We start from the raw sequence: 15,001 nt of genomic DNA, 5'->3' as shown, positions 1-15,001 counted from the left end.
TCTTATCGTTGCTGCTCCTGTGATTGGTTGATGCTTCCAGACCCTGAACCAGAGCTGATCCAGTAAAAACAGTTTGGAATAAACTGCAAGGTCAACGTAAAGGTGAGAACAAATGAAACCTCTCATACATCTCTTGAGCTGCTTTCTCTTAATTTATCGTCTGTTTTCATGCTGTTTTCTTTTCTGTTATTTAATTGTTAACAGAGTCTGCTGTGATGTGAGTGCAGCAGCATCATTTAAATACACTTTCAGTGAAAAAGGAAGTGAGTTTCTCTGGAACTGACTGTACTCATCAGACCTGTCGGACCGCATTGCTTTTTAGTTATGAGGAAACATTTATCGTTGACGTGTGAAGGGATGAGGGTAAAGTGGGTCAAATGACTGAAGGAATTTCAACTGTACAGAAATCAAATAAACAATAGAACAAATATTAAAAGGTTGAAGAAAAGAGATGTTTGAGTGTTAAAGATATTTATATAATGATCAGGGGCATCATCTCTGGATTTTAAAGAGCTGTGATTGGTCAACAGACCCGATGTGGCAGTAGAATAAGGGATGGTACCAGTCCACGCAGTGCTTTAAAAACAAATAACACAATCTTAAAATCAGTTCTGTGTTTGACTGGTAACCAGTGAAGAGAAACCAGGACAGGACAGGAGAGATGTGGTTTTTCTTTCTGGTACCAGTGAGGAGTCGCACTGCAGGCCAGATAAAACTGACTGACTGGTTCCTACAGAGAGAGAGAGAACTGCAAAAGTCAGGACGAGAGGATATAAAAGCATGTACTGATGTCTCCAAATCCTTAACAGAGACAAATGCTTTTCATTATTTAATGTTAAAGTGATCTAAGATGGAGGAAGCTGATGTAAACCCCTCCCTTTAAAGGATAACCTGGTATATCTAAATAGGAAGCAGAAGTTTAGTCTCTAATCTAGATTTGATGAGGAGATTGTTTGACTGATGAAGTAGACAATAAACATCCACCCCACATAACGCACGCAACAACAGACTGGCTGTGTACAAGAAGAACTGTATTATAACCAGTGAAAAGTCACAGCATCTCACTATACAATCAGTGGAAATAATGTATAGATGAATTTCAAGTAACCAGACTACCTGTCAACAAGTCCAGTGATAGTCTTAATTATATTACAATTATACCAAATAGATTTACAAAAATTTTTTTCCACACATTAAATGTCAAGTTTTTTTTCCCCTTTAAACTCTGTTGACTGACCACTGATAAAAAAACTCATCTCAAAGTCCAAATCAATGGAATCACACAGTAAGCAAAATAAATAAAATAAAGTAAAATAAAATAAGATAAAAGGAGTGTACTCAAAAGTCCCACCGCTCTCTTTTTACAACGAATGTCTAAGATGATGACTGTGATGTTGGTTAAGTGAAGATGGAGATGTTCCCTGGATGGATCAGGGTCCAGTGTGCAGGACAGTTACTCATTACAAGTCCATTAATGTCCATTGAGATCTACTTCAATGCAGTTCCTGCTCTATAGTGTATTCTTTCCTTCATTTAACTCATAACTGTAAACATAATGCAACTCATAATATACCTTAAAGTACATGAATACATGAACAAGAACATCCCAACGATTCAATACATCTTTACACTTAAAGCTATAATATGTAATTATTCCACATTAAAATGTCTAAAAACAACTAGACCTGTGTTATATATGTTGTTGAGTTGTGTATTTTCAAACCCAGAGAAATCTGTAATTTAATCAAAGTAACGGACCGTTTCATTTGGTCGCCTGTCGATGGCGTCATACCTCCTCTACCAAAGAGTAAACACGCACAAGATTCATACGGTGGCGCTGTGTTTGTCCGCTACAATGGCGTCTACCAAAGAGTAACTTACACACATACAAGATAATACATCGGCGTTGTGGTTGTTCCACACAAACTGTTATAAATTGACTTTTATTCAGTTTTAAGGCACATTTTCATGATAAATTTAGGTGGTTTTTAACTATATCTTTTAGCCGGAAGAAGGATTTTAGTCATTGGACGTCTGGATCTTAAGTTATCAGAGAAATAAACTGGGCAAACGTTAGCAGCAGCTCGGCTAACAGCCCCTCCAGGAAGTCCGGTGGTCACCAAACATCGTCGGAGAAATATAGATTTTTTAAAATGAAACAGCTTTAATTAGTATTTTTAACGATTTCAATCTGCGTGTACGTTTGTTTCTGGAGAGGAGGAGACCTCTGTGGATAATTTGGCTCCTGGGAGAAACCGGCCGAACGATCCAAAGTTAAATAATCTGAAGAGAAATAAACCGAACAAGTGTTAGCAGCAGCTTGGCTAACAGCCCGTACCGGACATCCGGTGGTCACCGTACATCGTCAGATAAACACTGATTTTTTGGGTGAAGCAGCTTTATTCAGTGTTTTTACCTGTAATCTGCAGGTCCGTTTGTTCTGGAGAGGAGGAGACCTCTGCCGGTAAAAACATCCCGAACGATTAACACTGGAGTAATCCTATCCCGGTGAAGCTGGTTATTTAACAACGAAGACAACAACTCCCATGATCCCTTGCTACTTCACACCGTCATCACACTCCGTCTTTTGTTATTGTTTTGATTGAGACCCCTAGCGGCTGAAATTACATATTGTGCGTTTAAACCAAAGCATACAGTGCATCTTAGATTGATAGATATATTATATTTCTAACAATAGAAATATAATATATCTAGACCCATCTGACCCATCTGATCAATGAGAGGAGAGAGACGTTCTCACTCACCTGGTTTTAAGTGATGGGTTTTGGTTCATTTACTGTAAGTGTCACAAACAGTCTGATTGTCAGACCAGTCTGACTGCATCTTTAGATAAACAAGTTTAAACACAACCAGGACAGACAATGGAGGACTGTTTAAGAGTTTATGGGTGGAGTCTTTACCAAAGTTGTTCCATGAAATAAAAAAACCAGGTCAGTATTTTAATAGACAGAGTTGTACGAGCTGACAGGAACAACCTGAGTAAGTGGATCTGAATTCTCTTTGTTTGAATGTTGTTTATTTCACACATGAAAGGCTAGAAGGTATGCAAGGTAAGCAACCTATAGATATAAGAAGATGTTTGGATTTATTATATATAAAACTACATTACTACTCTATCTTCTGTGTACTTTTATGACCATCAATGCTATGACGCTGCGACTCCACTCTGCTAAAACAACAAAGAAAGCTGAGTGTACCTGACATTATTATTGTTAAAAACATTAATTTAAATTAAAACTAAATGGCTTCAGAGGAAATATAATAATATATTGGTAATATTGATATGTTACTCATTACTGTAAGTTCATAAACCTTATTGAGTAAAAAGCCTGTGAATCCCTATCAATAGTAAGAGGAGGATGAATGACTAATTCTAACTTCAATCAGTGTTTTGATGTCAGGAATATTATTTGTTTTATTTAAAATTTAGATTAATTCCTGGTGAGATATTATTGAGTTTATAATAGTGACTATTGGTAAGTGTAGTGGTATAGATAAGATTCAAACCATACCCATCTCTAATAATGATAATAGAAATATAATCCACCAGCTGATTGCTGTGAGTTAGCTTAATCTTGAAAGGTCAAAACAGCCAGGACTGCCACTGCCTGAATAACATGCCATAGCATATATGTATATGTGTGTTCAAGTATATAGTATATATGTATATGTGTGTTCAAGTATATAGTATATATGTATATGTGTGTTCATGTATATAGTATATATGTGTATGTGTGTTCAAGTATATATGTATATGTCTGTTCATGTATACAGTATATAAAATATACTATATACATGAACACACGTGTCAGGAATATTATTTGTTTTATTTAAAACAAATATATAGTGTATATACATATATACTATTATGTATATGTGTGTTTGTGAATGTAGTATCTATGTATATATGTGTTTGTGTATTTATATAGTATATATGTATATATTTGTATATGTGTATATATGTTTTATTAGTGAGAGAGAGACAAACAGTAATGAAGGAAGGGAAGAGACAGGCATATTAATGCCTATTCATGCAGGGGTGGAGATGAACAAATCCCCAGAATTAACATTTTGCCAGTGACGCAGAGTTCTTGCTTTAGCTGCCCAATAGTAATGTTAAACATTTGGCAGAGTCAGGCCTCCAGCCTCCCACAGTCTTTTTGCCACACAATGTACTTTGTATTGACCGATAAATAGCAAAATAATTGAGTTGAGGCTTCAAAAAAAGCTTTAGTTTAAAAAAGGAAGATTTGTAAGCATATACAAAAATCTGGGCAAAGTGATTTCATGTTAACTGAATTTGCACGACCCATTAATGATGTTCCCCAAGACTCTCTGTTACCTTTGATCAGCTTATGACATACATTCACCCTTTTGCTAATTAACTGTGTAGACTGACAGTTTACCAACATTTTCAGTAAGATCCAGCAAAGGCTCAATGGAGTCTTGTGGTTGTGACAAAAAGAATGATATCATCTACGTATAGCCATATAGACAGCCCTGGACTGTACCCCAGAAAAGAGTACACTTTATCGCCAGGACTCAGGCAGAGTATAGCTACAACATCTCAGTGCCTTCGTTCCCGCTGGAGACGTACAATAAATACAAAGATCACATCAGATACTTAAAATGAAAAGATAAAAATAAACATAAGAGATAAATGATTACAGTTGCTTTAAACAGAGGCTCTTGTTCAGGTCTGTGCCCAGCAGGCCCACTCAGTAATCTATTGATGTTCATACAGATCTTATTTTAACAGGATGTCATGAAGATGGACGAGGTCCTCCTGAACGTGCTGCAAGGTTTGGGAAAAGAGGATTTCAAGACATTCAAATGGCATCTGCAGAAGGGTGACTCACCCATCCCAAAGAGCAAGCTGGAGAAGGCTGACGAAACGGACACAGTGGATCTGATGGTGCAGAAATATGAATCTTCTGGAGCAGTGGAAGTGGCCAAGGAGGTTTTAAAGAAGATCAACAGGAATGATCTGGTGCAGCGTTTGTCTGACAGCAGCACAGAACCAAAAGGTCAGTCAAAGGAACATATATAAAACACACAAAGCTACAACTAACGATTATTTTCAGTTTTGATTTATCTGCCAGTTAGTTCCTTGATTAATCAATTAATCTTTTGATCTATAAAATGTCACAAAATAGTGAAAAATGTGCATCAAAATATCTCCATATGTCTTGTTTTGTCTGACCAACAGTCCAAAACACAATGATGCTCAGTTTACTGTCACATAAAACAGAAAAGTAGCAAATGCTGTCAAATGAGAAGCTGCAACCAGGGAATGTTTGGTGTTTTTGTATGAAAAATGACTTAAAAGATTAATCATCAAAATAGTTGCTTGGATTATCTTTCTGTTGATCAGTTAATTGATTAATCGACTAAGCTGTTAACAACTCATAGACATGTGAAATGTGACCCCGACGACACACTGCTTTTTGTAAGACGTCAAAAGCCAAAAAGGTTGGAAACCACTGGTTTCATCTTTAACAATGTGTTGTATTTTAAAAGCTTGTTATATTATCCATTGTGTCAAATCTTCATCTGAAAAGTAACTAAAGCTGTCAAATAAATGTAGTGGAGTAGAAAGTACAATATTTCCCTCTGAAATGTAGAAAGTAGCATCACATGGAGATACTCAAGTAATGTACAAGAACCTCAAAACTATACCGAACTACTTGGGACAGCAGTATAAGCATTTTGTGTTTTTAATTTAATTAATTTAATATTAAGTGTACATACTCTTATTCTTATGTTTGAGGGTAGGTTAAATAGAAGTTAGAATGATTTTTACTTCTATGTTTTAAGTTATGTGCAAAATTTCACGTTTAGCAGTTTGATAAATACAGAACTCTGTTGGTTTTTTAAAGATGATTTTTTGGCCATTTTACCAAATTTTGCTTTTTAAGAAATTGGATAGGACAGTATAGAGGTAGACAGGACATGAAGGGAGACAGGAAGGAAGTCCTGAGCTGGAATCCAAACGAGGATGTTGCAGTTGTCAGGTAAAAGCTCAAGTATTCATCAGGATGCCCAGAAATTCAGCTGAACTTTATACTTTATGTACTTGACTGGGTTTCAGCCACCATCTCAAAAGCAAGTATGAATGCGATGATAAATAATGACGGTAAAAAGTCAACTATAAAAAATATAACACATAATCTCTCTCTCTCTCTCTCTCTCTCTCTCAGTGTGTAACAGCAGTGTTGGACCTTCCTCCTATCAGACTCCTGATCTTCCCACCAGCAAGCCGACTGATGGTAAAGCTTCTGCAGGCTCTGGTAAATCTGGAAAAGCTGCATTGGTGAATATGCTTTCTGATGCTGTGGACGTAGCCAAGCAGGTTTTCAAGAATGTCAGCAAGAATGATCAGGTGCAGTGTTCGTCCAACAGCGGTGCAGGACCAGAAGGTCAGTCACAGGAACATAATTAAAACACAATACAGCTACAACTAACGATTATTTTCATTTTCGAATAAACTGCCAATTAGTTCCTTGATTAATCAAAAATATAACATAATCTCTCTCTCTCTCTCAGTGTGTAACAGCAGTGTTGGATCTTCCTCCTCTCAGACACCTGATCTTCCCACCAGCAGGCCGACTGGTGGTAAAGCTTCTGCAGTTTCTGGTATGTCTGACTGTCTTACTTTAGTAAAAGTACAGAAGTATTAGTTGCTTAATTTACTAACTTATTAAGTATAAAAGTACTCTTTATGTAAAACAGCTCCACTCAATGTTATATTTGTAATATATAATGTAAAATGTATTCACACATCTGGGAATTGTTCATGTTTAACCCTTCTGTTGTCTTCCCATCGACCATGCAACTTTTGTCCTCCCGGGTCAATTTTGACTCCAGAGGACAAAAGTCCACAGATGCTATAAATTTTCATAAAACACCCAAAATTCAATGAAAGTAGTGATTACTTTTACTTGCAAAGTGTGTTGTATGGAACCATCCATGTGATTTTCAAGCAATTAGATGAAAGAAATCCATATTTGTGATATAAAAACATTTGAAAACGGGTCAAATTTGACCTGAGAACAACAGGAGGGTTAATTGTTTTACAACATTAAATCAAAGACCCTCATATGTCAAAGTGAAAACAGATCTCTACAAAGCGATCAGAATTAAAGGATAATTCTGTCGATTTTCTATATTTTTCTTCATGTTTGGATCCATGAAGAAAAATATAGAACAATAAACAACAATGAACTTATCTACCAACAAGTATTGTGTGTGTATCCAAAGCCTGATATGTCTTATTCCTCTGTGCCGTAGACCTCTGTTGTTGTCCAAAAACTATATAAAATTGTACTGAAAGCTATAATATGTAACTATTCCGCATTAAAATGTCTGAAAACGACTAGACCTATGTTATAGGTTCTGCTGAGTTGTGAACTTACATTATCCCAAATGTTTCCTACAATTTTCAAACCCAGAGAAATCTGTCAGTGGTGTCATATCCCCTCTACCAAAGAGTATATGCATACAAGATAATACATTGGTGTTGTGGTTGTCCACCAGAAACTGTCATAAATTGACTTTTATTCAGTTTTAAGCCACATTTTTAAGATAAGCGTTTCAGAGATCTTGGTCTCTGCAGATAATTCAGCTCCTGAATGATGAACACTGAAGTAATCCTAACCTGAAGAAGATGGTTGTTTAACAGTAAAGACAACAACTTCCATGATCCCTTGTTACTTCACAACCTTATCAAACTCCAACTTTTGTTATTGTTTTGATTGAGAGACCCCTATTATATATTTTGCGTATAATTGTGAGGTATATGAGTACTTCCAATTCCTGCTACACGTCCACTAAATTTCTGATGAAAATATTGTACTGTATTTTTTCTCCACTGCATTTATTTGACAAACATAAAATGAGCTTATTAAAATTAAAGCAGTTGTGTCTTGTGACTCTCTCTCTCTCTCTCAGTGTGTAACAGCGGTGTTGGATCTTCCTCCCCTCAGACTCCTGATCCTCCCACCAGCAGGCAGACTGATGGTAAAACTTCTGCAATCTCTAATATGTCTGGAAACCCTGAAAGAGAAAATCAAAAGTTTTAAGTGTAACTGCTTTGTGGGAGAGGAAAAATTGTTCTTATCTCTTATGCAGCGCACCTGAGGTTCCAAGCTTTGGAGAAAAAATAAAACCTTTCCACAAAATTTAGAAAAAAGAGTGCCAGTGAAACATCCCAACTTTACTTAACAACAACCCACATTAGCTTACCTGCTAAATTCTCCTTATCTAACTTACACACATGAACACACATATTGTCCTGCACCTTAGCTTGTTGAATGAGCCACCAAACAAACATTCACCGAGAAAAAGTGCACTGCTAACCTGAGTTAGCAGCTAGATAGCTAATTAGCTGCTCAGCTGCAGCACATTAAACAGCATGTAAACACATCCTGCAAATGTTGCTTCGGACGCGTTAGATGCTGGTGCGGTTTTTACTTTTCATTTACACTGTTAACAACACACTGTCTGTCTATCACTTATACGTACGGCAGGTTGTTTACTTTGTGTCCGTTCATATGGTGTAACACTGACACACCCCTCCAACTGATGTCAATCAAACACAGACACCGACACGCCCCTCCAACTGCTGTCAATCAAACATAGACACCGACACGCCCCTCCAACTGATGTCAATCAAACATAGACACCGACACGCCCCTCCAACTGATGTCAATCAAACATAGACACCGACACGCCCCTCCAACTGATGTCAATCAAACATAGACACCGACACGCCCCTCCAACTGCTGTCAATCAAACATAGACACCGACACGCCCCTCCAACCGATGTCAATCAAACATAGACACCAAACACGCCCCTCCAACTGCTGTCAATCAAACATAGACACCGACACGCCCCTCCAACCGATGTCAATCAAACACAGACACCGGCACGCCCCATGTTCACATTATTTTGAACTTCAAAAGGCAAAACTAAAGGTGATTTCAGTTGGATTTTAAGATTTACATGAAAAAACAGAACAACAGGTTCCTAAAAGATTCTAAAATACGACACATTGTTAAAGAGTAAAGCAGTCTTCCCCAGCCTTTTTGTCCTGTAACCCTCGGTCTCTCTCTCTCTCAGTGTATAAAAGCAGTGTCGGATCTTCCTCATCTCTGGCTCATTGTCTTCCCACCAACAGGCAGCCTGATGTTAAAGCTTCTGCATTCTCTGGTATGTCTGGAAACCCTGAAAGAGAAAGTGTAACTTTTTAAATTTGGGGGAAGAATACGGTCTAGACCTGCTCTATGTGAAAAGTGCCCTGAGATGACTTTTGTTGTGATTTGGTGCTATATAAATAACATATTTATTTTCTCTGTGAGATATTCTAACTCCATTTTAACTGTGGCACATCTCAAAGTCAGGAAGTAGCAGCTTCCCTATGGTTGGCTGTAGCATACAGTGACCTGCCACCTGCCACAACCCACGTTGTTGATACCAGTGTCCATGATGAAGGCTTGACGGCAGTCTGGATAAGCTAGCACAGAAGCCTCTGTGAGTGCTGAACAGAGCTGTGCAGTCTTCACTCCATGGGAATGCCTGGCATTTCTGGGTCGGTCGGGTCATTGAGGAAGTTCGAAATGAACCACCAATAGTAGTTAATTTTGTTCATTATCCTTTTGGAAATTCCTCCGTGTGCCTGGCCCAGATGCAGTGATAATTGTGAAAGGAAGGGAACTTGTTTGTAGATGGCAGTTCCCCCACTGTGCTACCCTGACACAGTAACTAACTAATAGACTGAATCAGAGGGGCAAAGTATCATGTCATTGGGACTAGTTGGGGCACATGACATCCCTCCATGGTGGAACTTGGTGGGCCATGTCTTCATCCTCACATCCCTTGAACTCTGGCTCTCATAAACAAGAATTAAACAACTAATGATTTGTGTTTTTCTGGCCTCAGCCCTAGGCTCTTCCAACTCCTCCCTGAGAGATCTAGACCTGAGCTACAATCATCCAGGAACCTCAAGAATGAAGCTGCTGTCTGATGAGCTGGAGGATCCATACTGGAGACTGGACACTTTAAGGTCAGGATTCAACTTTACAAGAGATGAACATTTACCCACTGAAAGGAAAACTGAATTGTGTGTGTGTGTGTGTGTGTGTGTGTGTGTGTGTGTGTGTGTGTGTGTGTGTGTGTGTGTGTGTGTGTGTTGGTGTCTCCAGGCTAACAGGCAGTTCCATCACAGATGTAGGGCTGGGCTCCACTCTGAGATCTAGTCCCTCCCCTCTGAGAAAGCAAGACCTGAGCGTCAATCATGTGGGAGACTCAAGAGTGAAGATGCTGTCTACTGGACTGGACGATCCACACTGGAGACTGGACACTCTCAGGTATCAACAGACAACAACAGTTCACATACTGTTTCTCTGCGACACTGACAAGCTGAGGATTGTTGAAAGGCACAAGACTAGTGGTATCTCTGTGACTGTAATTACCAAAATGTGGAAAGCATGAAAAACAAAACATGCAAAACAATCTGTTTGGTGGCCGGGACTTGAGCCTTTTCAGCAGCAGTCCATTTTCAACTGTAAGGATGGTTTGAACCCTGCATTGTTCAGTCTGGTTGAATGGGACTCTGGCTGGTTTTTCTCATCGGTATGATTTGTTTTGGCAGATCTAAACTCAGCAATTGTACCTGGACCAAAACAACCGCACAGAGACCCTTTAGAGGAACTTGTCTCAATTTGTTTCTAGTGGGAGCATGATCCAACCTCCGTCTGCCTGACTACAAGGCTGCAAATTTGAACTTAAAAGATTCCCGTAGCCAGGAGCGCTTTGCATGCTTGGATGTTGAGATGAGTGAAATTAACAGTTATTTTAATTTAACTGAGTTGCATTGTATTTTTCCTCCAGGGCGGAACATGGTGGAGAGCAGAGGCTGACATCTGGTTTGAGGAAATGTAAGTGTGCGTTCACTTTCATTCATGAAAACAAGGCAGCACATGTTAAAGTTGTTTAACCCTTTGCGGCCAAGGGACGCAAATTGCTTCAAAATTGTACACAGAACTGTGTAAAATCAGCTGGACCTGCCCTTAACTGACATGTGTGTTTCTCTGTCATTCCTGTCTCTTTCTGATACAGAAAAATTACAATCTCAATGCTTCTCAGTGCTCAAATTAATGAAAATGTTGGTTTGACTTTGTCAATACATGTTTCGACATTACTAAGGCTCAGAATGTCCCATCAACATGGTGATATTTAGATTATTGCTGAATTGAAAACTTCTGGTTAAACTTCAAAGTTTACATCTCCTTTTCCCCCCCCGTAAAAAGTCTTCTCCCAACCAGGCATACATGTACCATTTGGTGTACTTCTGCAGTTGACAGGATACATGGAAAGCCTGTAGAGTAACTCAAGTAATTTGATAAAATAGGAAATGATAGGAATGGATAAACAGATAAAATTGTTAACTTAAAGTAAAGGAAAAAAAATAACCATGTAAACAGTTCAACTGTCTGGTTTCTGCCAGTCCAAGTGGTAGTAATACAATTGCAAAGTTAGCTGAACCAACTTTAATAATTCAGTTCAACAGTATGACAAAATATTGTAACATCCACTATTATCCACTTTTATATTATTATATGAGTTTCAAATCAATTTAAATGAACACATTTGGAACATGATCGGTGGTATCAATAATTGAGTTTTCTGAGGGCTGGCAGTCTGATAGAATAAGTTAGGAACGACTGTCCTAGAGCATGGTATTTCTGAATAGCTTAACTTGAAAAAAAATCTATATATACTGTATCCTGGGCGACACATTTAATGACTCTGACAAAAGCATATAAATGAAGGAGATTAAAATCAAGGAAAAACACCTTGAAAGGGTTGAAAGGGTTAAATCAAACGCTTGTGTATCTGCCTTCAGTTCTCACTGTTTGATGATTGCTGCTGTTTTGTGTCTTGTTCTCTCCATCAGACAGCTGCGAACTTCCACTGGGCACAAATACCTTTGTGTCCTACAACAACCCAACAGTGACAACACTGAATCGGTCATTTCCTGAACTTCTACACAGATCTGACTTGTCCTCCAATCTGCTGCGCAGAAATTACTGAAAGGTTGAGTAGAGTAGAGAAGTTTATACAGCGACGACTTAGAGACAAGTCAGAGGGAAAGGAGAAAAGTGCTGCCTGGTTTGTCTCTTCAGTGTCTCCAGAAACATTCACACACACGATCAATACACCAGCACAGATCCAAAATCATATTTTCAGAACTGCTGACAAAACCAACTGGTGAACTAAACAAATTTACAACGAATTTACAACAGGCTCCACACACAAATTCATAAATTTAAACAAATTATTGCCTTTTTAAAAAAAATAAATGTATCAATTATTTTACTCTGTACAGATATGATTGATTGTGATGTTTTTTGTTGACAGAATGGGTTATTAGAAATTAATTTGGTGTCAATTAACCAGACAGGTTTGGTCTGTTGTTGATCATCTAAGATTAATATTTTAAGTATATATTTACCCTGTACTGTGCACATTGTATTCTTGTGTATTCACTGTCACAACTTATGTCATGATATGCGAACATAATAATTACATAATTTCATATACAAATGCAAATTATTCAGTAATTATCTGTTTGATTCCAGTCAAGTGCCCATTATTATCCACTATGTTTTGAATAGTTTGTTAATGCTGCCTGATTTTTAATACTTTAAAGAGAAGACTAACGCTAATCCTTCTGTAGGGTTTACTGGTGGCTGCACTGGGGGCGGTTTCATGTGGTGTGGCAGCTGGTTTGTAGCGGAGTGGTGTGTGGAGGTAGTTTGGTTGTGGTCACCTTTAGGTTGGGTGAGCGGGGATCTTAGTTGTAGTGATTATTCTTTTACCTTTGGTACCACACTGTGCTGCCTCCTGACTGTCTTCTCTCCCTTCAGGCTCTCCTTTAGTAGAACCAGCAGATAATAATTTTGTAAATTCTATGACATAATAAAACTGCTTGTAACAGCACTTGAACTGTTATTTTGACTGCTGCGTTTATTCAGAACTGGAGCTGTAGCTGTATTCATTGCTATGTGAACTGTGAAGCCACGGAAGCAAAAAATATACAAAACAAACAGTGGTCGGTTTCAGTTAATTTAATGACAGCAGCAGTGAAATTTCTTTATCAAGTTGCTGTTTATTGAAATCCTCAGTATTTTGTTAACATGTCTAAATCCTGTCTAGATCTTCCTGCCACAACAGATCCACACAGACATTCTCTTTGCATGGATATTATAGAAAATACTTACTATACAAAACAACAAGCATGTTAGATTCTCTTAATGCAGAGTGATTCAGCTTTAAAACATCTTATCTGCTGTATTAATTTTAATTTGAACATTGGATCATGAACGTGGTTGGGACTGCTATAAGTGAAAGTGTAATACTGATACTTGGCATACTAATGTGTATCACTGTTGCTGGTGTACCGTATGCCAAGTTTTGCTGAAAATTGTTCTTTCAACCCACGGTGCTCCATCTAAGACCTGGAAGTTACAGTGGTGAGAGTGAACTGTGTAGTCACAAAATCCATAAAAACAGCAGTCAGTTTCAATTAATTAAATGACAGCGGTGGTGAAATTTCTGCAGGTCAGTACAGGAATTACAGTTTAATGCGAAAGAGTCAAAGACACTCCTGCACAGATGATCAATAACCTGATAATATTAGAATCATACAGTGACTTTAATAACCAGGTTATGTTCCATATCATATCCCTAACATGATTAAACCAGAGTAAGGCATGACAGGGGCGAAAGATACTACTGAACCACTCCACTATTCTATCATAAAATAACATACTGTCCTTTTTAAAAAATATTATGTCATATTGTTTCTATACTAAGCTGCTGTACTGTTTTATTCTGTTCTCATTTTTATTATATGTTATACATATACATATATTGTACATAGACCAAGCGGTAACCTTCAGGGCTGAAAAATGAAGCCAATGAGGAAGTTCCAAAAACTGCAGTTCCTTGAATGACCACTTGAGGCTTCAAAAGTGAGTCAATCCCCATAGACCCCCATGTTACAGCAGAAATAAACATGTTACAGCCTGATACAAAAAACAATTCTGGTCTCTATAGCTAATTTCCTCTTTCATGACAACTGCACAGTATTCAGGAGTTAAATGAAGTCAGGCACCAGTGGGTGACGTCACGGTGGCTACATCCATATTTTTTAGTCTTTGGTATAGACATATCACAGTATACATTGTATATATGTGTATATACTTAGAGTTTCACTTCACTTTATACTTGACAACCATTATATACAGAGTGTATACATCATAACTTTTAATGCTAATCTATAAAACAGACTACTGATATTCATTCCAATCATATTTTATCTACTATGCTGCAACTTTGATCTGGCTTTAAGATAATTTCACAATTGTCTCTGCATATATATTTATGTCTGTCAGTTAGGGTAATATACTGTGTATATTGTTTTAATTTTGATCTTTTTTTTAAATCTATATTTTTTTTTTCTTTTCCTTTTTTAAAAAAATGTATCTGTATCATGTTCCCATTTACCTCTATGGTTTCTTCTTGTGTCGTTGTAATACAAAATTTCCATCCTGGGATCTTATTTTATGATGCAGACTTGAAGTTGAATAAAGCTGCAGTAGTATTATAAAATTATTATATAATATTCAAATGGGAACATTGATCTCCAGCCAGTGGATATCCCAGAGACGGCCCTGATTCCTGTGTGAAGGTGTTTTCTATATACAGTCTTACCTTCACCTACATGTTCAACAAATCTGCAGTTTAATTCACAGTAATACAGATGTGTCAATCTGTCAAAGAATAATGACATTTATAAAAATGAAAGCTGAAGAACCAGTCATGGTTGCCCCCAGTTTGTGCCTCTCATGTCATCAGCATCATCAGCATACATTTGGGTCACAGAGGTAACCACCGCTCTCTCTAAAAGATAAT

At 37.7% G+C, this 15,001-nt stretch overlaps 1 protein-coding gene across 2 annotated transcripts; it reads left to right on the top strand.

Annotated features, from left to right (window-relative positions):
* The first annotated feature begins 2,861 nt into the window (after positions 1-2,861).
* LOC137180422 (pyrin-like) lies at positions 2,862-13,240 on the top strand. Of its 2 annotated transcripts, XM_067585779.1 has the most exons (10): positions 2,862-3,000; positions 4,781-5,048; positions 6,222-6,440; positions 6,568-6,657; positions 7,972-8,040; positions 9,143-9,232; positions 9,962-10,085; positions 10,225-10,389; positions 10,913-10,959; positions 11,979-13,240. In XM_067585779.1, the coding sequence occupies exons 2-10, from the start codon at positions 4,787-4,789 to the stop codon at positions 12,113-12,115; spliced, it is 1,203 nt and encodes a 400-aa protein (XP_067441880.1). In that variant the 5' UTR covers positions 2,862-3,000; positions 4,781-4,786; the 3' UTR covers positions 12,116-13,240. The 2 variants fall into 2 exon arrangements, with proteins under 2 accessions (XP_067441880.1, XP_067441881.1); XM_067585780.1 differs by lacking the exon at positions 2,862-3,000 and having other exon boundaries at positions 4,545-5,048.
* Positions 13,241-15,001: the final 1,761 nt, after the last annotated feature.

The sequence above is a fragment of the Thunnus thynnus genome, chromosome 3 (assembly GCF_963924715.1).
Source record: "Thunnus thynnus chromosome 3, fThuThy2.1, whole genome shotgun sequence".
Classification (NCBI taxonomy): Eukaryota; Metazoa; Chordata; class Actinopteri; order Scombriformes; family Scombridae; genus Thunnus; species Thunnus thynnus.
The sequence above is the reverse complement of the archived record's forward strand: the minus strand, read 5'-3'. Positions and strand labels throughout refer to the sequence as shown.